Source organism: Xyrauchen texanus, chromosome 4, assembly GCF_025860055.1.
Source record: "Xyrauchen texanus isolate HMW12.3.18 chromosome 4, RBS_HiC_50CHRs, whole genome shotgun sequence".
Lineage (NCBI taxonomy): Eukaryota > Metazoa > Chordata > Actinopteri > Cypriniformes > Catostomidae > Xyrauchen > Xyrauchen texanus.
In genome coordinates this window covers 6,254,746-6,281,558 of record NC_068279.1, presented here as the reverse complement: position 1 = coordinate 6,281,558, position 26,813 = coordinate 6,254,746, and the positions used below count along the sequence as shown (strand labels likewise).

Below are 26,813 nucleotides of genomic sequence, written 5' to 3'. Positions count from 1 at the left end.
CTTGGAAAAACTATTTTCTTTATGTGGAATACCTTGTATGGAAAATGGTAATAAAATGTATTGTTACATATTGTTTTCTTTTCTTTTCCAAGAAGGAACTAAATGCATTTTGATGTGAAAAAGAAGTATATATAGACTCAAATTTGAGCACGTTTGAAATCTGTTAAAAGTCCACCCACTCTTCTAAAGTGTGTCAAAATGAACAGTTTTCGTTTCTGCTCTAAAGTGGTGTCAATTTAAAGCAGACCTCGCCCATGACTGGTGACGCACTCCACCCTCCTCCACCGAGTGATCTTCTCACAGTCCGCCATTTTTTACCACGCTGTAGCAGATACAGCTTCGTAAGCATCATAAGTGTTCTGTTGTTGGCTGTAAAAGTGAACATAAGAGTCTTCATGTACATCAGAGCCACTGAAGACGCAGTGGACAAGCTGGACTGGTAATCTGGCATACCGGGCATTTTCCCAGTGGGCCCACTCACTTTGGGGCCGATCAGGGGCAGACTGGCCATCGGGAGAACCGAGCAGGCCGGTGGGTCTGCCGTGAAACGGGCAGAATGGGCCGCGATAAGATAAAATGAGTCGCCACGTTATGCAGAACGGACCACAATATGGTGCAGCGATATGCAGAAAAGGACAGCGAACACCCCCCTGCTCAACTATTGCGCCAGTTGCTATGTAAAATCCAAGGCTGATTTCTCTTCCCAGTCCAGCCCTGTCTGAACTCCAGTTTTTACGCTGTCAGTCATATAGGTTCTGATTTGTTGTTGCTGTGGTAACCGAAGGCACAGCCCTCTTTCGGAAAGGGGGCGGGGAGCAGTAGCTCATTTGCATTTGAAGAGACACACATGAAATCAGCATGTTTTTGATTCCACCCAAAAAGAGGCATTTATAACATGGTATAATAAATGATGTGTGGGGTATTTTGAGCTGAAACTTCACAGACACATTCTGGGGACACCTGAGACTTATATTACATCTTGTAAAAAGGGGCATACTATGTCTGCTTTAAATAGCTTTAATGATTCCATAGTTAGCTACTTTTTGTTAATAGCTTGTAGTGTAGCTAACTACTTTTTTAAAAGAGTAGCTTGACTGTATTTGAACTACTTTAAGTTATGTGTAGCCTTTAGCTTCAGATGCTACTGTTTAAAATCGCTTCCCCAACACTGGTAAGTGATAACAGAATTTTCATTTTTGGACGGACTATTCCTAAGATATTTCTCTAAAACAAAGTCTATTTTACAAAGTTTTGCTTCTCAAGCAAGAAGTTAAGATATTTGTTATAGAAAATCATTCTTGCAAGTCCTGTCTCAAATCCCAAACATGTGACTAAAGAGAAACATAGCTACAGAATGTATTGATTTTGTCTGTGCCTGAAGTCATTCTACTTTCTTTGATTTGCCAGATGACAGTCACAATATAAGATTTCTCACTTGATTGTCTCATAAAATCTGAAGATTAAAGGGCTGTTTGTGTTTGAAGGCAGAACATTGGTCATATCGAAAGTGCCATCTTTTCATTGCTTTTTACTACTTGTTTGTTCTTTGTTGTCTGTCTAGGGTTTTACAGCCTGAGGAAATTCATCGAAGCAATTTGCAGGGCATACACAACTCAAACCAAAACCAACAGTGACATTCTTGTTTTGAAGAAGTTTTTTATTTATGTACTCAGGCCTGATGGCAGTGAATCTTTAAGTTGTGTAATGTGGTAAATTAAACGGTAAAAATGTCTGTAATTTTAATGGTAAAAGGCGTTAACTGATTAACAAGTATTAACGGTAAAATATGCAGTATAATTTTCTATATATATTTTAAAAGACAATACTGTAGTTTTTACAATACATGTTTAGATAGTATATAGAAAGTATGATTTTATAGTATAATTAATGGTAAAATGTACATTGTTTAACAAGAACGTATATGTACTTTCTACAGTAAAATTACAGTAAAAAACTATAACCGGGTATCCCAACAATTCCCTGCATGACCCATCATATTTCGTTATATTTTATGGGAATAGTTATATTTCTTCTTATTTTTAATATCAGTTACCTACACTGGGGTGTTCTGTTTTATATTGGATGTAGTTTAGTTAATGTTTACTGCATTATTTAAATCTCACATGTGTTACCCTGATGGTGTTTAGTGTTTGTGTGAGTCTCTACGTGTTTATTGGTCATTGCTTCTGGAAGAGACATTATTGGTCAAATTCATGTCACCATGTACCCTTCTGTAATTTTTAAGGTGATTAACAAATACCTTATGAAGTAAAAAGCAGATTTTTACAGTTTCAGAAGGTTAATATCAAGTTTATGAAGTTTCTTTACTGTAAACTATTATTATTATTATTATTTAACAGTGTCAGCGTGGTCATGTAAATTGCAATAGTTTTAAACTGTATAATTTACAGGTTGTTCTGTAAAGTTGTTTACATTTTGACTATTTACATAATTCTTCTGGCAACCACAGCTGCCAGTTTTTTTCTTTTTTTTTTGGAGGATGGCTTTGCTTGGAGCTTTCACTCGTTCTCTCTTTCCCTAAATAGTGCTCACCCGTGACCGTCTGTTGCCCACACACTGGGGCATTGTTTGTTTTAATTAAAGTCATGTCCTCTATATTCTTTCTAAAGTAAGAATTCAGCTTGGATTACATTCAATCTTTTTTTACATACAATGAAAGTGAATGGTAACTGAGGCTAACATTCTGTCTAGCATCTTTTGTGTACCACAGAAGAAAGAAAGTCGTACGGTTTTGAAACAACATAAGAGTCAATAAATAATGACACAATTTTCCCTTTAACATTCTCTCTAAAACCGAATCCACAGAACGGTTCCATCCTGGCAAAAACAGAGGAGTCTTTGATTGGGGATCAGTCAGCTACCAGACGTCTGTTTTAACAAGAAATAGGGAAATGAGGGGAGAAATGAGGAGAATAAGCAAACAAATGTCTGTGTGGGTTCAGATTAATAAGGACTCAAAGCTTTACAAGGAGCCAAGGGAAATAAGAAGTGTACCCAGAGCATTCCATTCAATGAAACCCTTAAAACCCTGTTTGGGTCACTGTGATACTCAATCTCACTGGACTCCAATCTTCATATAGAGTAAAACTTATATGCCACAAGCATCACCAATTTCAAAAATAATGATAATTTCCAAACAGGTTTCCAAAAAATTCCCCTTTCTTTCATTGGTCGCACAAACAGATAGTTCAGCGCAAAACTCATATCATTGCTTGAGCAAGACGATGACATGTTGGACTGCTCAAACAAACATTTTAAAAATGCCAGAAAGCCACAGTGTTGACACTCTTCGGTAATTCAACCTATGAATTCAACTTACTGAGGGGACGTTCACACAGGATGCAGTCTTGCGTTCGGTTTTCACTATGGGACAGTATAATGTTGGTATACTAAACATGGATCAGACGGACATCTTTGGCCAATTCGTCTCGGCTTGCTCACGCAAGAGCCACAAGAGTTTAAGATTCTGTGTCAGATTAAAACAGTCTAAAACCTAGTCATGAAACCCCTTATATCCTATTCCCTTTAAAAACAGATTCAGTCTAGTTGTTTTTGACTGCAGGAACACATCCTGTATACACACAAACTGTAGAAAAACATGTTCTTAATTGGAATTTTTTTCCAGTAAATCTCGTTTTCCAGTAAAAATATCTAAATATTCTTAAAACATGATATATTCACTCAACAAGCAAAATGGCATAACCTTTTCTGTGTAAAGTTATAAAGACAATTTTACAAGCCATGGCGATATATTGACAACAAACCCTAAACCCTAAAATGACTGTAACTACAATTAAAAAAAACGTTTTAGTGCTAATAATACATGAGTTTTAACAGAAGAATTGAAGTAAGTGATTTTTATAAAATTATTAGCTTCAAATTGGTGTGGTGGTGGCATAGTGGGCTAAAGCACATAACTGTTAATCAGAAGGTCGCTGGTTTGATCCCCACAGCCACCACCATTGTGTCCTTGAGCAAGGCACTTAACTCCAGGTTGCTCCGGGGGGATTGTCCCTGTAATAATTGCACTGTAAGTCGCTTTGTATAAATGTAAATGCAAATTTCTGCCTTTAAACCCTCCAAAAATTGGCCCCATTCACTTCCACTGTAAGTGTCAAAGTATAAATGAATGTGAATGGTGACTGAGGCAGTCAGGCATTATAATTCTGTCTAAAATCTCCTTTTGTGTTCCACAGACAACAACCATATGGGACTGGAACAACATGAGGGTGAGTAAATAATGGCAGAATTTTCATTTCTTGGGTGAACCATCCCTTTAAGGTTTAGGTTAAAAATTACACCATCTGTTTAGGCTGGATAATATTTGCCTTAAAAATGTCACACAAACAAGGGATGTCCTTCATATTCTCACTAAGCAGAAATAATAAGAACTGAGCAGCTCTTTTTGTCAAACCATTGAACTCTAAACATCAGGCATGTTGATGACACGTTGACCCAAAACCATATACAATTTTAGATGGTGGAAAATAAAGACATACCAACAACTTTGGGTAGTTTCTGTCTCCTCAGTGGAATTCTGGGGAGTTTGGTGCTGATTCGGCTGAATCCGCCACACAGGATTATTTTGGCCTTTTTGCTGTTGGTGGAATTTTCCTGGTCAGGACTGAAAGAGGAAGGGTGACGTTATACCAACATTACCTTGCCTACAAATGGGTAATAATTGTGGATGTGTGTAGATGTACAGCAATAGCCTTCTAACACTTTAGGCATCTAACTCTGATGATTCAGAAATTGAAGGATCTTTGTCTGTCTTTTCATTTGAACTTGCATTCTACCATTTTCAAACAAGTTAGAAAAGGTGGAAAGTTTAAGAAAACAGCTGGCAGAGAATTCTAGAGTCTTGGGTTCTCCAGACTGACTGTGGAGAACAGAAAAGCCTTTCATTTCAGCTGGCTGTGAACAATTCTGGCGATACTTTTAGTCACAATGTTATTTGCCAGGGGCTTAAGAACGATTGGGGGGCATGGGGTAACATTAAGACATTGGTCTATGAAAAGGTAATTATTATCTCTAAAAAGTTTGAGTATACATTTCTAAAAAGTAAGAGAGACCCCCTGTTGAAAAGACCAGATTTGCTGGTCAACAGCTTATGTTATGTTTTGCATGCTTGTTCCCCAGCATATTCGGATGCTGATGTGCTGGTGTCCCCACCAGCTTCTTAACTAGCTTAACCAGCTTCACCAGAAGATTTGCTCTATATAGAAAAACTCTATATGTTAGCCTCAGCCACCATTCACTTTCATTGTATCAAAAAAAAAAAAAAAAGTAATGAAAGTGAATGGGGACTGAGGCTGTCATTGCCCCTAACATTTCCTTTTGTGTCATGTGGGTTTGGAACAACATGAGGGACAGTGAATAATTGCAGATTTGTACATTTTGGGTGAACTATTCATTTAATTCACATGTTAAGGCCTACAAACTCACCCCGGTTTAAAGAAAAAAATTCACCCACATTTTTTTAATCCTCTCATCATTTATTTTTATCATCATTAATTGGCTCCATAACTCTACTCTCTCCTCTCCACAAATAGTTGGAGTGTGGTGAGTGTACTGGCTCACTATGGCTGTCGTGGCATCATCCAGGTGCCACGACAGCCATAGATGCTGCACACTGGTGGTTGAAGAGAGTCCCCTAGTCACTGTGTAAAGCAATTTGTGTGTAGTGTCAGAAAAGTGCTATATAAATGTAATGTTCGTTCATTTACTCACACTCATGCCATCCCAGATCTCTTTGAAGCTCAAAATAGCACATAAAGGCAGAACAAAAGTAATCCATATGAATCCAGTGGTTAAATCCATGTCTTCAGAAGCTATAAGATATGGCATGGGTGAGAAACAGATGAATATTCTGCCCGGTAGGTGGAGATATGCACGAAAAATGTGAATCACCAAAAACAAAAGTATAAGAACTCTTAGGAGAGAAGAGTGCTTAGAAGGGCTGTTTGAAAGTGGAGATAAATAGTAAAAAAAGGATTAAAATGTTAATGTGTTTCTCTCCCACACCTATAATATTGCTTCTGAAGACATGGATTTCACCACTTGAGTTATATAGATTACTTTTATGCTGTCTTTATGTGCTTTTTTTTTAGCTTAAAAGTTTTGGACCCTGCTGTCTTGAATTGTTTTGGACCAACAGAGCTAATATATTCTTCTAAGAATCTTCATCTTTGTTCAGCAGAAGAAAGAAAGTCATACATATATGGGATTGCATGAGGGTGAGTAAATGACGAGAGAATTTTCATTTTTGGGTGAACAATTCCAATATGTGACTAGTGTTGATTTTGACTCACTTGCGGTTGTTTTTGTGATTACATAGGAAACAGCAGCACAGCAGTGAGAGTAGAACAACCAGCAGGAATGTTACCAATGTTCCCGCAGCTATAACTCCCATCCGCTGATTAGGATCTGGCAGAGAGAGAGGAGAGAGAGGAAAATTCTTAAAAACTGCACAAACATTTGTAGGTATTCTAATGCTTTATGTCTTTTTTCATGCCACATTATTGGTAATGACATAATTTCAATCAAAACAGCTTTTAATTTGTATTTATTTTTTTTTCCTTTTAAAGAACTTCTTACAAAAGTTAATCAAGTTCCATTTACACAAACCTCAAAATGCCCTACAACTCTCACAACAGCTCAGTAGTCCAAAGGCTGATCAATTGTGTCAGGACGTCAGCCAGTGGCTTCTTTGCATCTGTTGCCAACTGGAATTATTATCAGAACATAATGTGTGGCCATTTGGCTCTTAAACTCATAAACAATAACAATTTAGAGATGTTTAACTTGGCATTGCTATGAATCAAGAACTTCAGCCATTGGATGCACCATACTTATATCATCCACAGCAAATTATTAATTCAGTATGCATGTTACATCATTATCTGTAATATTAAAAATTCAAAATTTGAAACCTAAACCTGAATAAACACCAGCAGCCCATAAAAAAGGCAGTTCCTAGGTGCTTATGTTTAAGATAAACTGTATATAAAGTGCATAATATATTTAAAATGCACTTACAAATGAAATCTATGGGGTATCCATTGTGCATTTTTGTCAACACATATTTATTTATTTTTGTTATGTTTAAAAACTGAGGAACAAGTCTGTGGAGCGGAGGGGGGCGGGGCCGGGCTAGAATGTCGCATGCCCGGTCCCCAATCGGCCTCAAATATACTCACAAAGGCATCGCGGTTGACCAGACACGAGCCGATCCGCAACGTGCAAAAACTAAATATACCTGGGCCTTTACTGTTCATAGTGAATTACTACAATGGCATTGGTAAAACTACTGTATTTGAATGATGCAGCATCCAGGCCACTAGGTGTCAGCGTAAGCCATACTTCAAAAAATGCACCTTTATGTTGTTATTCACTCTCTTTTGTTGTGACGTTTGGTCATGAGATGCACAAGAACCAATGAGCGTTGATGTTAATGATGTGTTGCCATATTTGATTTGGGCTCTGTTTACATAAGTAGATCAATGATTTGATCAGATTTATACAAAGCGGTCAGACCATGACGCACAAGACACAGATTACATTTATGGCACTTTTTTGGCTGCTTTTTCAAGCTTTAAAGTGAGTCACTACCCACTGCTATTGTAAAGAAATCACAACATTCTTAAATGCATTGGCATTTTGTAAAACATTATTACATACCTTCTTTCTATAGCGACCTGGCACATATCTATCACAAATGGATCTACAAAATACCCAGATAGTGTCAAACTTTTCCAAAGTATTTTTAAGGCAATTAGAAAATAATATAATTTAATATATTCTGTTATATTTTTGTGTCTTATTTTTCAAATATCAAAGAGATTGAACTAGGCATTTGATAGACAGGTTATGCAATCTAAGGAACATTAGATGATCATAAACTGATAGTATACACTAATGTCATGGTCTCTGGAAAGAGGTTTAGTGGTGATATTTATGTTCTCCTTGAACGACTGATGAGCTCGGTGACGGCAAAGTCTTCCACTGGGGTTCAGGGTCACATTACATGAGCTGGATTCTGTTTTAACAGCATTGGACATGAAGGAGCTGAGGAATACTGATCTCCTGAACCGAGACGGTTCTTGCAATCTGGAACATGCAGATATACAGCCCTTATGTCGGTGCAAGATTCATCATCTGGAACACGCAGATGCACGAAACTTGAAGAGAAGGTTTGCTCGTGGAGCTAAACCTTGTCGCTGTATTTATCTCCCTGGTATAGGGATTCCGAACTTGCCGTTGCAATAGTCTCTTGTAGTGAGACTTGGTATTTGGTCAATCTTCTGCTGTCTCTTGGATGGGCACTAAGAACATGGGTGATCTGTTATCCTCTCTCTCTCTCTCTCTCTCTCTCTCTCTCTGTGTGAAGCGGAGACTTAGCACGTTGGATGGTTTGACTCCTGTTACATCACTTACCACTCAGGCCAGAGATTCAGAATGTTCATTATTATTCTGCTATTGCTCCCAAACTCAAACAGCCAGGAACTGAGAACGTTGATTATTGTTCTGTTAGCGCCTCTCTATCGTAGAGTGAGACCAGAACAATGGTGTGGCTGTTGTAAGGATGCTTTATACCTTCCTGATGAGGAGGAGAGTTCAGTTTGGTGCTTCTTGTTTTTTTGGGTTACGATTGGCTGCTGAGATCGGAGGGGGCCCACACAGTGTGGCTCACCCTCTCTTCTTTGTGAGGAACATTTGGAAATTTGAAAGTACATTGCACATGCATTAATTTATGCCACCATAGTTCAGTTTGTGCAAACTATTGTGCTAATTGAATAACTGCAACATACATAAACAGTTCTGTGAACAAACATGGAGTGGATGTGTTGCAGTTGGTGTCCATTTTAGGAATACAAGTTTGTGTGAAAATATTTGTCTTTGTGGCTTCATTTTTTAAGCTTTTGCAACTTGGTAAGATAATGTTGCTTCGAGATGTCTTGAAGATATTTATGGCCCTTCTCACCTCTTCCTTGTATTAGGTCAAACCTTAGGATGGGGGTGTGAGAGGTTGCTAAGAAACCTCTCATTAACCAATAAGAAAGCTTTTCCAACATGTCAGAAGATCTTTCCTGCCTTGTGAGGGGTATCTGACAGTTGTCCGAGCAGCTTATCTGATGGCTGTGCTTGGCATTTGTTTGTGTTGTCCTGCCACGATCCAATCAAAATGGAACCACTCTTCTTTGCCTTGACCTTTAGAGAAGATCTCTGCCATAAACTGGCTCATGGAATGTCATCTGCTCCGACTGGTCCACATGTATAATATGTACAGTATGTGTACATGCATACGGGATATACATTGCATTAATATGTCACTCGGTTTTCTTATATAACAAAGAAAAAGATATCCTACAATTGCATTTTAGCAATGAAAATAGATATTTTGACACTATTAAATACTGTATCTCGGGTAAATACTACAAATACTAAATACTACACTACAAGCATTATAACCAATGAAAACCTATTTAATTATCTGATTTGTATCTCAGGCACTGTATCACAGAAGTATAAAGCTTAGTACAACTGTACAGTGGAGTGTGGAGACATCCACACATGTCCTGCAATCACAGCTGTGTCAAGGAAGGCCTCACTGAGGTCGGCCACTACGACATCATGATTGCTTTCACTCGGGTCCCTGTTGACCCACACCTTTCCTCATTATTCTGTTTCTCCTCTCTTCCTGTAGTATTTCTCTCAGATGTGTGAAACAACACCAGCTCTCTCTAACTCACTCTGCGAGTGGGACAAAAGCCAAAAAAATAAAAAAACACAGCCGTAAAAATAAGACGTGGTGTCTGGAAACACCATCAGCGCCGCCATGTTAAACCGGCTGCTGTCTACTGCAGTGACCTACATAGTGAGAACTGCACACACAAACATCTACTCAGGCATGTTACCAATAGCAACGGTGTGTTTATTTGCCTGCGCATCAGGGTTTTCTCATGGCTTTTTAAAGGGAAATTACATGAACTCCAAAATAAAATGTTTATCTAATGTGATGATATTGAAGATTAAGTATCTTAAAAGTTAATGAAATATTCTGGGTTCAAAAAAGTTGTTTATTGTCAGTTTTCTGGTGAAATGAACACTAGGGGCGCCACAAAGACAACTTTTTTTCACTTTCACATAGAAAGGATGATTCTAAGTTCACAAACACATACTTTTCGCTCTGTTCCTCACACAGTGCTATATCTTATGATGACATTAAAACACTTTTACTACAATGCAGTCCTAAAGAGCACGCAAGTTGACAATTGAGCCAAAAATGTTGTCAAAGCATCGCAATATGATGGGATTGCTTCAGCAATTGCTCTTTTCATCTCACATTGGCTTTTTATGACACTATTGGTAAGGTTTAGGTTTAATATTTAGGGTTGGATGTAGGTTTTGTTGATTTTAAATTTCAATAAAGCATTAACCGTAAAAACTATTTAACTCGCCTTTAGCGCCACACAGTGGACATGTCACCTCCGAACTACTGTGATGAGTGTAATGAACCACGCTCTATCATTTCTAGCTAAAAAATTGCAACAGGAAAATTACGAAATTTTCACAAGATCAGTCTGAGAATAACAGTGAATACTGTATATGTACATAGTCGTATGGACAAATTCGATGGTACTTTTCTTCCCTGTTAGGTGCTTGACAGTCTCAGTTACTATTTACTTTGTTGAATGAATTGGATTTAGAAAATTAAAAAAACAAAATCTGCATATTTTGAGTGACTTGACGGTTAGTGTGCGTACTATCCGTTTTCAGAATAGTGATTTTTTTCAAGAATCAAGAACTCATGGCAGATTTGCCACAAATTCACCACTGATCATTTTCAAATGCAAATGAGCTTTACGGCAAACTTGCAGCAAATTTTCTATTGTTGCCAAAGGTTTGCTGCAGGTTCGCCAGTACCGGTGAAGAGCTGCAAACTGGCTGACAAACATTTGCGCCACATCACAAGCTCATTTAAATATGAAAATAATGAGTGGCAGATTTGCGGCAAATATGTGGGCTAGTTTTCCAGAACTCTAGATTTTTTCTAAGGGCTCCTCTTACAATTTGTTTAGTATATAGAATGCATACTATGCATAGTATGTGATTTCGTTTTATGCATGGAATACCTGAAGACCTACATTTGGTAAAATGTGTATTATTCAACAGATAAACATGATATTACTATGTGAAATTTGTGTGAAATGATTACTGTTGTGTAATGCATCCTACTTCACATACTATTTTTAAGAAATGGTAGGCAGAATACAGTATATACTACATAGTATTAAGTAAGTAGTAAGCTAGCATTCCATTCTGACCATCGGCAGACATTTGTTTTTGGGTGAACAGTCTCATTGAGTATCCCATGAATATAAAACATTAAACTGATTTAAAAGCATCTTGTTCCAACTTTTGTTGACACACTGGTAAATTGAGTCAAAAGGTTGAATCTTGACTTGACCTCAGCGTTAACTGGGCAGATCTTTCTCCCTCTCTTTACCCAATGGAAAATATGACTAATGTTAGCTTGGACCCAACAAGTATATCTCCATAGCAAATGACATAGCAAACCCCCTCACCCCCCCCCAAAAAGAAACAGGAATGAGTTTTTCTTACATAGGTTGCAGGCCCCTGACACTGGATTGCAGTTATTGTCATGGCACGGACAGGTTTGGGCACAGTTCACTCCAAACTGACCGAACTCACAGGTCAGGTTGCAGCTAAAAAAAAGAAAAAGAACATTTTGAGGAAGGGAATCAATAAAAGCACCATTACATAGCAACATAAATTGTGGTTAAACGTACATATTGACAATGGAACTTATAAGGTATTCAGAATGGCTCGATGAATTGTGCGCAAAAAAGGCCTGGAAAGTGCATTTAAAAAAAGTTAATTGGGTCAATTTTGATTTCACGTGGACTTAATAATAATTTATATATTTTTTTTAATAATTTCCTTTCATCATATCTTCATAAAAGCGTTTGAAATTAAACTATATTTGTGTATACTTTTAAAATAATACTTGAGTAGTCTTAACTCAACACTACATTTTAAATAATCTCATCAAATGAGTGAAATAAATTAAATGAGCATTTCCAAAAGTAAATAAAAGTGCTCGCAAGGCAGCACGAGAATTGCATTAAATAAATATTACAAAAAATATATATATTAAAATTCAGTATAGAAATAAATGCAAGACAGACAAACAAAAAGATAACACATCTTATACTGAAATTATCTACAAAACAAAGTTTGAATGGAGTCTCTAGGTTAAATAAGTTTGAATTAATTGCAGAAAATTGAGAAGAAAAATAGCACTGTAGCCTTGCAAGCACTGTAATTATACACCAAAAGAGCATCAAAAATGCCATCCTTCTGTTAGAAGGAAAATCTTGTCCTCATAATAAAACATATTTATGTGATGAGTTTGTGTTAACCCTTGGGTTTCCACATGCAAGTCTATGATGCATTGTTCAAAGCCTTAAAATAATTTACCATTTCATGTTTGAGGTTTCCTGCTGACACACCCAACAGATGTATTAATGCCTAAACCATCTTTAAAACCATTTGAGATGACTCATAGAATAGTGATCCATACCGAAACAGGCCTAGACATCAAGATGGTGAAATTAGAAAATATGTGAGTGATTTGACTTACTATGTCCCGTAAAAGCCAGGGTCACACAGACACTCTCCCGTGGCAAAGTGGCAGTCGCCATTAAAACAATGGCTGCAATCTTTTTCACAGTTTTCCCCATAGGTGCCATTAGGGCAGCTCACTTCACAGCTAAAAACATGAGTACAGAGAAAGAGAGAGATTATAAACAGACAATGAGAAAATCTCCCAAAATAAATACATGTATTTGAGGAGCCACATAAACTACCAGTCATGATCGTACAATCCCTTGGATCTAAGGCTTATGCTTTCAGAAAGTAAGAAAGAAAGAAAGGTACAGAAGGAAGGAAGGAAGGAAGGAAGGAGCAAGCGAGCAGATTTTTGATTGTCCACTATGGGACAACCTGATCAGTTAGAAAAGATAACAACTCCAGTCAGAACAGGCTGATGGTCTGAAGCAAGTTTAGTGGCTGTAGCTTGAAAGCTCTAGGAAGAGTTCCAGTCAGAAATGTTGGTCTTAATTTAGGGATTTTGTAGAATAACAATATGTTGACTTTGTCAAGCCAGCATAACTAGTTTTGTAAAACCAACATAATAAAGCATTAGTAGGCATGTCCAAACTTTTGATTGATAGTTTACACAGACCTGTCTAGTACCAACTAATAAACCAAAAACAACCGATTATGAATGGTACCTTTGTAGTTTTGTTTAATTCTAGTTTAAATAAAACCACTTCCACACTAAAATGTTTTCGGTTGGAAACGCATTGATTTTGCTACATTTCCATGACGTTGAAAAACTGTTAGCTCAGTTTTCAGCCATAAACATATTAGTGTGTAATTGACCAATGAATATTTGTTTATCTATAGTCAGCTACAATGGAATTCACTAAATTCATACCGATCTCCAATCCAGCCGGGATTACAGTGGGAACACTTTCCATCAATACGGTTGCAGTAGTGACCATCTTTGCAGGGTGGACACTGATTCATACAGTTCTCTCCAAAGTAACCAGGTGCACACATCTGATCACATTTAGTTCCATTCCAGCCACTCTCACAGGTTACACAACGCCCTTCAGTCACCTTACAGGGCTGCTGGCCTTTACAGTGACCACACCTGGGATCAATGGAAACAAGGAAAGACCAGGATGGACCAGGTATAGTCAGTCAAAACCTCTACAGAGTTATGCCAATAAAAATCAGAATGTCCCAACAGACAGGAGGTAGACAATACATGTACCACTCTTAAAAACTAACAAACTACATTTTTTGCAGTCACCGAAAACGGGAACAAAGTGATTTTCAATTGTTCCGGAGTGAAAACTTTATTTTTAATAGCTGGTATCCAGCTATAACCAGATCATTTAGTTCTGATAATTTTTTTCACAGTATATTTTTGGAACTACACCCCTTCATGTTGCCTGAAAAAAATTAAACATGCTTTGATGCTGAAGGAAACTGCTGCATCACACATTTCTTTGCCTAATTGAACGTTGTGGATGTTGCATTCTGTGAATGAAGACCTTTTTAACAACAATGTATAATTACTACATATACTGTACATGCACGGTTAATCCAGGTACAAGGAAAATATTATTAAAGGTAATAAGTATATTTCTCAGTTGTTTCCCAAGTATTCACTGAATTATTGTTCAGTGAACCCCCTCCCCTCAACTTTGTTCTAACCGGTTACCATTTGGAAAAGAGGCTGCAGATCTTTTCAACCAGAACGGTAAAATAGAGTTTTTAATCCCTGGTTATCACACAAGATATTCCATGATTTATTTCCTCTTTCAAGCAACATAAAAGCATCATAAAAGAAGTTTACACAACTTAATACAATATATGCAATAGTCTTTTGAAGGTATACGATAGCTTTGTGTGAGGAACGGACCTTGAAAGACTTTAAATATTGCAAAACAATAGCACTGACTACTTTTATGGTGCTTTTTTTTATCCTTTTGAACCTTGATTGTCCCCAGATTATTGAATGCTTGTTGATTATTCTAACAAAACCTGTTAAGAAAATGTCCTGGTCCTATATTACTGCACAAACTAAAGAAACAATATATTAAAACGTACAGATTCATTACGGTATATGAAATATATATACAGTATATTTATGTACAACCACAATTCAGAAAAAGACATATGAATAATGCTAATAAAAACAAAAAGGAGTGATTGTAAATTATATTCACCATTTGCTATATTGAAAACACTACATCTACACATTATATGATGTTGTACCTTGTGAATTTCATGGATTTATTTTTTATTTTTTTATCGCATTTCAAATCAGATGATTGCAACATGCTCTAAAAAAAGTTGAGACAGTCGAGTATTTATATATAGAAACATCACCGTTTCTTTTAATATCACTTATTAAGCATTTAAAAAGTGGAATTTTCCCCCATTCATCCATTATGTAGGTCTTTAGCTTCACAATTGTATGGGGTCTTTGTTGTCGTATTGTGCGCTTCATAATGCACCACACATTTTCAATTGGAGATGGTCAGGACTGCAGGCAGGTCAATCTACCACCCACACTCTCTGCTTATTCAGCCAGTATGTGGTTTGAAGTTGTCCTGCTGAAAATGCCGGGACATCCCTGGAAATGACGGTGCTGGATGGCAGTATATGCTGCTCCAAAATGTGTACATATCTGTTTGCATTAATGGTGCTCTCACAGATGTGTGCATTACCCATGCCATGGGTGCTGACACACCCCTGGCCCATACAAACACTGGGTTTTGGGCCTGATGCTGATAACAGCTTGGATGGTCCTTTTCCTCTCTGGCAAGGAGAACACAACAGCTGTGTTTTTCAAAACTATTTGAAATGTGGACTCATTGGACCAGAAAAGAGACAGAGACCAGAGAAGTCGGCAACGCTTCTGGACAGTGTTGATGTATGGCTTCTCCTTTGCATAGTATATTCTTATCTTGCATCTGTAGATGCAGCGGTGAATTGTGTTGACTAACAAAGGTTTACTAAAGTAATTCCAAGTCCATGTTCATCATATCCATTAGAGACAAATTATATTTTTGAAGACAGTGACGTCTGAGGGATCAGAGATTGTGCATATTCAGAAGTGTTTTTTTTCTTGTCCTTTATGCACCGAGATATGACCAGATCCTTGAATCTTTTAACTATATTATGTTATATATACTGTAGAGGGTGAAATGCCCCAAAAAAACTGAAGCATCTGTTGGCAAATTGACGAATCTCAAATGATCCTTGCTCTTGAAGGAGTAGGCTGTTTTTGGGGGCTCCTTACGTATATGGCATGATTGCCTCACCTGTTTAACATCTCCTGTATCAAATTGCCTATTAGTCATCAAATTGTTATTAGTCTTTAATTGTCCCTGTCTCAACTTTTTTGGAGCGTGTTACAATCATTTGATTTAAAATTACTGTTCATAAAAAACAATCAAACAATTAAATTCACAAGGTGAAACATCACATAATGTGCAGTTGTAGTGTTTTCAATATAGCAAAGAGTGAATATAATTTATAAATCACTACTTTCAGTTTTTATTAGCATTTTTCATAGTGCCCCAACTTTTTTGGAATTGGGGTTGTTGATTATTCGTGTGACATTTTTCATGAGAATAGCCCTTTTGATGTGTTGAAAATAAAAAAACTGTATAAACATTCTTCAGACTTTCTCCTTTTTGTGTTTAGAACTACATGAGGGTGAGTACATGAATGACAGAATTTTCATATTAGGATGAACTGTATTATAGATCTTAAATATTATGTTTTTCTCACTTGTTTCTGCAGTTCTGTCCATAGAATCCAGCTGGGCATGGCTCCCGGCACAACTTCCCTCTATATCCGGGTTTACAGGTACACGATCCGTCCACTGGGTTACACTTCCCATGAACACACTGGCAGTATCGCTCACACCGTTGACCCCAGAGCCTCTCCCTGCACTGGCATCGGCCTGTAAACTGCTCACAGGGTGAGTTGTTACAGGTGCACTGAGCCCCGCAGTTTCGCCCGAACCAACCCGGGTTACAGATGCATCGTCCCGTGCTCTGATCACACACCGAGTTGATGCTGCAGTAGCAATTATTGTTGCACTGAGGCCCCCAGTAACCAGCGTGGCAGGTGCATTTTCCCGATTCCTGGTCACACTTCCCTTTCTGGCAATGGCAGGGCTTCTCACAGTTTTCACCCCAGCGGTTGGGGTAGCACGTGCATTTGCCGGTCACGTCGTCACATTTACCGTTAGGGTGACATGTGCACATGCCTTTGCAGTCTGGACCCCAGAACTGAGTGGGGCACTCTAGGGGAGTCAGAAACATGCACTGGTTATAATTTACATGATCATAGATAATAGTTGTGTACTGTGCAACTGGCAAGTTAAAGGAGTGATAACAGGCTGTTGTTAAGCGTAAAGGAATGGTTCACTAAAAACTACAATTCTGCAATCATTTACTCACATTCATGTCGTTACAAAACTGTATGCTATCTTTCTTATGTAGAACACAATGGGAGATGTTTTAAAGGAATATTCCAGGTTTAATACAAGTTTAGCTCAGTCGACAGCATTTGTAGCAATTATTTTTCGACTTGGCCCTCCTATTCTTCAAAAAACTAAATCTGGTTTACAGTAAAGCACTTACAATAGAAGTGAATGGGGCCAATCCCTAAATGTTAAAATACTCACTGTTTCGAAAGTATAGCCACAAGACATAAACAATATGTTTAATAGCATGATTCAAATCTGATGATAAAATCTATAACTAACATTTCTGTGTAAAATAATATCTCATTTTATATTGTAATGCATAAAGCCTAAAACAACTATAATAACAATGATTTAAAAAACTTTACAACTCAAATAAAACACATGTTTTGACAGAAATATGAATATACAGTAAGTGCTTTTGTAAGTTGATAAGCTTCACATTTCTGTCTTTTAAACCCTCCAAAAATTGGCTCCATTCACATTCATTGTAAGTGCTTCATTGTAACAAGTCTTCATAATATTTTTGTGGTGATCAAAGTTATGCCAAAAATGCTTTCAATTGAGCTTAACTTGTATTGAACCCACCCCTGAATATTCCTTTTAATACTTTATTTTTTTATGTCCGTTGCACCTTCATGAGTGCTATAAAAAAAGCTTGTTCAAGAGTGAACGGCATGTTCTCGGCAAGTTAGACCTTGGTCGAGTCACCAGAAACAAAAAGTTGTTTCAGAGGCAGAGAAAGTTATTTCTTTTTTTATGAAACATTTGTATTGTTATTTAGAGAAGAAAACAATGTTAAAGTTATAGTTCACCCAAACATTTTAATGTTCTCATCATTTACTCACCATCAATCCATCCAAGATGTGAATGACTTTTTCTTCTGCTGAAGACAAACAAAGATTTTTAGAAGAATATCTCAGTTCTTTAGTTACACACAATGCAAGTCAAAAAGGTCCACAACTTTGAAGCTCCAAAAAGCATATAAAGGGAGCATAAAAGTAATCCAAACAACTCCAGTGATTAAATCAGAAGTGATATGATAGATGTGGGTGACAAACAGATCAATATTTAAGTCTTTTGTTTTTTTTTTACTATATAGTCTCCTCCCTGCCCAGTAGGTGGCGATATGCACAAAGAATGGGAATCACCAAAAACAAAAGAAGAATACATAGGAGAGAAGAGCGCTTAGAAGGGCTGTATGAAAATGGAGATTTATAGTAAAAAAGGACTTAAATATTGATCTGTTTCTCACCCACACCTATCATATAACTTCTGAAGACATGGATTTAACCACTGGAGTCTTATGGATAACTTTTACACTGGTTTTATATGCTTTATGAGCATATTTGGACACTGTTGACTTGTATGTAACTGCACAGCTGATATATTCTTCTAAAACAAAATTGTGTACAGCAGAAGAAAGAAAGTCTGGGACACATCTGGGATGGCATGAGGCTGAGTAAATGATGAGAAAATTATTTTGGGGTGAAGTTTTCCTTTAAAAGGGGCAATTAGTTACAAATGTTAAGAGTACTTTTCCTTTTTAAATGTATTTTTATTTCCTGTGTTAATATACTTCATATCGAAAGTGCAATTCAGGCCAGGACTTATTGAGGGCTATCCTTTATGTTAATAGCACACAGCCAAGGAAACATTTGCTACTTTCTATTCCTAGCCTGTAACAAGTGGTATTAGCGGGAGGGGTCATTATTGTTCTAAAGAGTATTTTATTGGACATAAATTCTACACACTCCTGAGTTCAAGCAGTCATCAATATTTCTTACCCTTTAAACAGAAGAAAAAGACCACCTGCTACATGTTTATTTTACCGGTAGTCAACTTTTAGGAGTACACTAGCTTACAGATGACCTCAAAGCTAACACTAAAAGACTAAAAGCCACAAAAGTCCATTTTGATTTCATATTGTCTTTAACGATTATAATTGCCTTTATTAACTATCTAAAAAGTTGGAGTGGGAGTCAATCTTACATGACAGAAAGATAACTCACTTGTGTCACAGCTTGCCCCAAAATACCCATGACGACAGCGGCATTCATTTGGTCGGACACAAACCTCGTTCTCGTTACAAGTGAAGTTACCTTCACAGAGAGCTGGGGAGACATAATCAATATGTAAATCAAATAAAGTGCCACTCAGGAAGTGCTCTCTTATATATAGGAAAAGACACTTACGTGTTAAACACTCTTCGCCTTGTTGCACCCATCCACTGCAACACACAAACCCGGGTGACCTTATAAAAAGATGACAAAATATTACTTTTATTGGAATATGTTGCATGCTAGAATGTTGCAAATCTGGTAAAAAATTATTTAAAAACATGGCAGAGGCTATTAAATGGAAATAGCAACAAAAAGCATGTTCTTTGCAGAAACTATTTTCACTCCTAATTAAATTGCAGTGTATATATTGTTTATTGTGTTTATTTAGAGTCCAACAGACACCAAAAAGCACATCCACACCACCTTGCCACACTACACCATTGCAGCAACACTTGAGGGTGCAGTTTATCTTTAATTTCACTTTTTCCACCAGACTATTTTAAGTGTAAATAGCCAAGCTGTGTAGCAGGTGCCATTTAAACCTAGTACAAAAATAATCTTCTTAAAAAATAAATTGCAACTTATTTCAAAGTGAAGTGTTTCATTTCTGCGCCACTAGCATCACCAAACAGAACTGCAAAAATATTGACACACAAATAATTTTCTTACTGAGTATTTTTGTCTTATTTGCACGGAAGACCTGTACCGCAATGTAAAAAAAAAAAAAAATTTAAAAAAAAATAAAAAATGCTATTATTTCGAGATTAAAGTCGAAATGTTTCGAGATTAAAATCGTAACATATATTCTTAGTGAAGTCAAACTGCTTCTGACATGGATCTAAACATAATAGTAGCTTTTTACTTTATGTGGCACGTTGACTCGTATGACAAGCTTAAACCGTAAGGCCTCTGCATTAATGGATGTGTTGATGGATTCTCACGTAATGTGATGTGGTTGAAAGTGTATTTCACCAATAATGACCCGAAAGTCATTGCAACATATTTCATTGAGACAGTAAAGAATAGAGATGGTTGTCCTAGAAGAATCCGTGCCGATCGTGGGACTGAAAACGTTGCTATGGAGCAGATGCAAATCTTTCTTCGAAGAAATGCTACTGATGAATTTGCTTTTAACCGGAGTTTCTTATACGGTTCAAGCAATCATAATCAAAGAATCGAAAGCTTTTGGAGCATACTTGGAAAGAGAATATTCAGAATATATGTTACGACTTTATTCTCGAAACATTTCGACTTTTAATCTCGAAAAGCTTCGACTTTAATCTCGAAACATTTCGACTTTAATCTCGAAATAATAGCATTTATTTTTTTTTTTTACAATTTTATTTTTTTTTACATTGCGGTACAGGTCTTCCGTATATTTGCCTATGGAGTACAAAAAAATAAACATGTTTTCCCTTTGAATCAATTTTTTTTCTTACCCCATTGGCAATATATGTATTAATAAAAGGTGTGGGAGAGATTTATATTTAAGTCCCTTTTACAATAAATCTCCACTTTCACTTTCACATTCTTCTTCTTTTATTTCTTGGCGATTGACTTCTTTGTGCATATTACCACCTACTGATCAGGGCTGGTCAAAGATGGAGATTTATAAAAGAAAAAGACTTAGATATTGATCTATTTCTCACCCATACCTATCATATTGCTTTATAAGGTTTGGATTAAAGCACTGGAGTTGTATGGATTACTTTTATGCTGCCTACTTTTATGTGATTTTTGGAGAAACAAAGTTCTAGCCACCATTTATTTACATTGTATGGATCTACAGAGCTGAGATATTCTTCTAAAAATCTTTGTGTTCTGCAAAAGAACGAATGTCATAGACATCTGGGATGGCATGAGGGTGAGTAAATGATTGGCTAATTTTCACTTTCAACTATCCCTTTAAAATTGACTTGATATTTTTACTGGAAAACAACACTGCCCCTATATTCTATTAGTCATTCAAACAGATTATTCCAGCCCAAAATCACACCATTGGTTGAGACAATGTTGCTGTGTTGGTCTGGTCGGGATGCTCCAACAAACAGAGCAATGTTTTGATAGCGCCACAGAGCCACAGTGTTTACACTTTCATGGAAATAAACCTATAAATCGCTTACACATATAGTTGTCTCAGCACATTAAGCTAGAATATGAGAAAGTATTTTAACTTAAAAAAACATTACAAACTTCCCCTTTAATAAACAATGTATGACTCTACCAGAACCATCAGGGATCTCGAAAGACAGTTGTTCATAAAACAAAGTTTGCGTCAGCATATTTTGCAAATGTTTCATATTAAAATTGTCCATATGAGATCTAAGCATGCATCTCATTGGGAATATTGCATATGTCTGGGTGCCATCTGCAGCTTTGCCTGAGCTGCACAAGAGCAGATGTTTTACATAGCAAACATACTGTACACTGACATACATACATACACACAAACACACGCATAAACATTCAGTCCTTTATCCACCCTCTCGCCATCAGGAGTCATGCAATCTACATTCCGTTTGAAGAGATAACTTAGTTGAAACATCAGACATATATAGAAACAAACATGGAAGAAAGAAAGTCATACTGGTTTGGAACAACATAGGAGTGAGTATATCATGACAGAAATTACATTTATGGGTGAACAATCCCTTTAAAGGGATATTTCATCCAAAAATGAAAATTCTGTCATCATTTACTCACCCACATGACATACCAGATGTGTATGACTTTCTTTCTTTTGCAGAACACAAATTACGACTTTTAGTGGAATGTTCCAGCTCTGTAGGTCCATGCAATGCAAGTGAATGAGTGCCAAGATTTTTAAACTCCAAAATCCACAAAAAAGGCAGCATAAAAGTAATCTATATGAATGCAGTGGTTAAATCCATGTGTTCAGACACGATATGATAGGTGTGGGTGAGAAACAGATCAATATGAGAGGTATTTTTTGTCATAAATTCTCCTTCCTGCAATTAGAGGATGATATGCACAAAGACTGTGAATCACCAATAACACAAGAAGGAGAATGACAAAGTGAAAGTGGAAATTGACTGAGCAGGGAGGAGGACTTATAGTAAAATTGAACTGTTTCTCACCCACACCTATCAGATCGCTTCAGAAAATATGGATTTTACCACCAGAGTTGTCTGGAGTACTTTTATATTGCCCTTATGTGGATTTTCACATTTTGGCACCCATTCACTTGCATTGTATGGACCTAAAGCGCAAAGAAATTCTTCTGAAAATCTTTGATTGTGTTCATCAGATGAAAGAAAGTCATACACATCTGGGATGGTATGAGGGCGAGTAGATGATGAGAGAATTAAAATTTTTGGGTGAACTATCCCTTTAATGCTCTCTAAGTGCTGCTTGGAAAGAAGACATATTCCGCCCTCATATTCCGCCACATGTGACCTCCAAGAGGCCTTGTCCACACTTTTGCTTCCTCTGAAGTGTGGGGGCTGCTATCTGTGTTCAGTCAGAGTTTGTTTAGCCTATGTGTATGTGTCGTCCCCAGACATGATCTACACCACAGCCCTGACTGCTCTGCTCTATGTCAAACTGAACATACACATCACAGCGAGACAAGAAGCTAGACCACATTAATTAGACCAAAGAAAGCTTAAAGGGATAGTTCACCGAAAAAAAAGAAAGAAACCATTCTGTCACCATTTACTCACCCTCATGTTGATTCAAACCTGTAATGCTTTTCTTCTTCTGTGGAGCACCAAAGGAGATGTTGGGCAGAGTGAAAATAAATAGATAATTAAACATGCAATGAAAGTGAATGGTGACTGAGGGTGTTGGTCCCTCAGTAAATGTTGACAGAACTTATATATATATATATATATATATATATATATATATATATATATATATTTTTTTTATGAAATAACCCTTTAAATAAATGGAAAATGAGCATCAGTCAACAGTTAGGAAGGGTCAGCATGATTCAACAACAATAAAGTGCTGTATGGAAATTCTGAGCAATTTTGTTAAATGAATGTGAACTTCATGTCAACGTCTGCAGTTTGTGAGAATACATGCTAGATTATACCTGGAGGTTTCCATTTTGATCACAAGTGAAGTGATGGCCACCTGGAGCCAGTAAACTCAAAGTAAACAAGCTTTTAAACAACCGGGTAAACTATTTAGCAGATAAAACTGCTGTAAGAATCCCCCTAAAATGTCTAATAAGCTGCAATACTGCATGATTTTGAGATAAGCTACACTCAAAAAATTATTTTAGCCTATTTTTTAGTTTTATGCATTTCATTTTTATAACATAAATGCATCAAATTGAATTGAGTAATCTTAAAAAAATTAAATAAAAGAATAATTCATTATTATTATTATTATTATTATTATTATTATTATTATATTACTCTATTCCACTTGATGGAATTTTATTATGAAACTGAAATACGTAAATCTTAAAAATAGGTTCAACTTTTTTTTTTTCCAAGTGTATAAATTCATACATCAGAAAGAAATTTTAGAACTGATAGTGCTTTGAATTTAAATGATGCACATTATAATATCACTTTCTTATAAATAATTGTCCATGAGAATTTATGTTACCTATATTGAGACTAGTGATTGCCCGATATATCGGACGGGTCAATTAAGTGTCTGAGACCATTAGCCAATAACATGCCCACTTGGCTAATTAGGTGAAGCCTTTGTTTGGAATATCATATGATACTAGCGTACTTATTTTACTATTCTGGCAATATATAAATACAGCAGAAATGGTAAGAGTAGTATAGTAGTATGCTATTCTAAACTGTCGCCAATAGTGTCACTAAGTAGAATTACAAAAATAAAGACTGCTTTCAAATAGTTTCCCGAACACTCCATCTGTCTTCCATTGGTTGCCCAAACAATAGCTTTGTCAATGGACAAACATTTTCTGTTTTCAATACTGTATAGTAATTACTATTGTAAATACTGTGGAAAATAAATGTTTATTTAATTACTGTTATATTTCTGGATCTTATATGCTATCATTAAATCATATTATGTTTATCATTATACTGGTTATGTGCCACCCTGCTCTTTATACAGTATATCACTATCAACATCGACCACTGTAGAACATGCATTGATCAACCACAAGTTGTGACCCCTGCTAGGGCTGGGCAAGATTTGCACTATTATTTGTTCTATTAATTGGGACATCAATACTAAAACTATGATGATCATTCTACATCCATTCTACTTGGAATAGAATGTAGGTCACACATGTGTTATAGTTAGATGTCGCACCATTGATTCATTACCTATTTGTTTAGGTCAAGAAATGGGCTACTGCAATCTGTAACAATTTTGGAACTGCAAAGGTCATCATACTCTATATCTACGCATCTGTTTCAAACTTTTTATGTTCCAATTTGTTTAGTACAGTATGCTGAATGATTAAAGGAGTAGTTCATCCCAAAAACTATTTTTCTGTCATCATTTACTCAACCTGTATGCTTTCTTTACTGTGTAGAACTCAAAAGGAGATGTTAGGCACAATGTTAGCTTCAGTCACCTTTCACTTTCACTGCATCTTTTTTTTTTTCATTCAATAAAAGTGAATGGTGACTGAAGCTTATATTCTGCCTAACATTTCCTTCTGCACTCAAAAAATAACAATAATAATTTTCTTTCATCATTTAATCATGTTGTTCCAAACCCAAATTACTTTCTTTTTACATATTTTAATTTCATAAAAATTATCCATCAAATTGATTTCAGCAATCTTTAACAAACAAATAAATAAATAGTTTTAAGTTTTATTCACTTAAATATGTTAAATATTACACTAAAATAATATATATATATATATATATACAATTAAAAATGCATAAATATTATAGGCTAAAATAATTATTGACTATGTCCAACAGAGAAAAGAATGTCATTTGGGTTTGGAACAACATTAGGGTGAGTAAAAGATGAAAGAAATTTCATTTTGGTGTGAAATGCAGTACACATTTATTACAAGAAGACACAATCTATTTTATAATATCAAACGATTTGCCTTTATAGGTTAATGTATCAAACTATATGAGCTACATACAGTTTGGTTGATGTTGTTGTTTTAAGTGTTTTATGGAAAATGTGCCATGACTTCAGTCCTGAAGTAATTGGTGTCTCCCCCTGTTTTTCTATGTGGGTCAGTCACCCAGATGTGAACCACAGAGTAACAGATTCAAATAATTTACCATTTGGAACATCATCAAAAACTATTTAAAACATTAAAGCACTATTTTTGTTCACTTTAATTCATTATAATTAAAAAAATGTATAGTTATCACACACGCACATACACGTGCCTTTGTAAATTGCAAATTACAACTTTAAAAGTTAAGGTTACTGTAAAAGTTACCTGTAATTTTACCTTCCCTGTGTAACTTTACCTTCCCTAAAACTTTTAACTCTACAAAAATTACATTTCATTGCTAATAATCACTGATGATATAATGTTAATTTGATAACATTTAAATAATATACTTTTTTTCCCCAACTTACCCTTGAACTTTGCAAACATGCCTACCCTTTGGATTGAGCTCTTGGCTGAAAATAGGACAAAAGCAAACAAGCAAAAGTACTAAAACTACTACAGTGCCCTTCAGTTCCATGGTCGAAGAAACAGCATCTCTCCATGTGCCTCTTCTGCTCAGCATTCCTTTCTTTTCCAATCTCAAGAAATTCAGATTTTACGTTTTGTATCTCCAAATTCACAAAACCGTCAACTGCAAACGTCAACACAAAGTTTGGAAGTTAGTTTATCCGCATAAGTCGCAATCTTGTGTTGATCTAAACTTATTCGCACTCCAAAGCCTGGGGAAAGCGGCAGAGCGAGAGAGAGAGAGAGAGAGAGAGAGAGAGAGAGAGAGAGAGAGAGAGAGAGAGAGAGAGAGAGAGAGAGAGAGAGAGAGCGCACAGAAGTTATAAAACCAAAAAGTGATTCTCGCCGTCCAAGCCCAGTTCCTGCTGCGGAGAACCTCTGGCTTTAGTTTGCTCTCGCATTGCTGAAACTCCTGACACCCTGATAATCCCAGTTTTCCTCTATAATTTTCCAAGTGCAGTCTTTCAGAAAGAATAAACTGCGTCAAAATAGGTCAAGAAACAAAAGCTCTGCACATTAATTTATGTGCGTTGTTCTGTATCCATTTAGCTCTCTATTTTGTTTCCAGAAAGGAAATTCCTTATTAGTGACCCTATCTCTGGCTCGAGCTCTTGGGAATTCGATTCGCCTGCTCTCTTTGGCGTGCAGCGGTTTCCCAAATTCTAACCGAAACCACTCTAGCAGCCCCTCATCGAGTGGGTGTGACTACAGAGTTTGTGCTGAGAACTTCACTGTGGATCCATCCACAGCAAAGCCCCCTTTTAATTACAAACCTTCTTGGCACGCGCGCGCACGCGGGCACGAGTGTGTTCACGGTCTCACAAACGCGCGCGCGTTTACCTGACCTATGCTATCTAAACGAGGATCGTGCACTTTTGTTGTTTTAAAAACAATGTACAATTAGTAGACTTAACTAAAACCGAAAAAAACCTCTAAATTTACATTTTTACCTCATAAAGAGTTTTAATTTTGAAAAAGGATGATTTTTTCATACTTGTGGGGA

The 26,813-nt window shown here is 36.5% G+C and overlaps 1 protein-coding gene across 1 annotated transcript in view; it reads right to left on the bottom strand.

The window, feature by feature from the left end:
- LOC127642953 (scavenger receptor class F member 2-like) overlaps positions 1-26,449 on the bottom strand; it is a 44,000-nt gene extending 17,551 nt beyond the window's left edge. The window contains exons 1-9 of the mRNA XM_052125423.1: positions 25,711-26,449; positions 19,321-19,379; positions 19,138-19,239; positions 16,423-16,942; positions 13,547-13,765; positions 12,689-12,817; positions 11,647-11,750; positions 6,333-6,447; positions 4,521-4,645 (exon numbers count right to left, since the gene is read on the bottom strand). Coding sequence (XP_051981383.1) covers positions 4,521-4,645; positions 6,333-6,447; positions 11,647-11,750; positions 12,689-12,817; positions 13,547-13,765; positions 16,423-16,942; positions 19,138-19,239; positions 19,321-19,379; positions 25,711-25,865 — 1,528 coding nt within the window. The 5' untranslated portion in view covers positions 25,866-26,449. The remainder of the gene's footprint in view (positions 1-4,520; positions 4,646-6,332; positions 6,448-11,646; positions 11,751-12,688; positions 12,818-13,546; positions 13,766-16,422; positions 16,943-19,137; positions 19,240-19,320; positions 19,380-25,710) is intronic.
- Between the last annotated feature and the right edge of the window lie 364 nt (positions 26,450-26,813).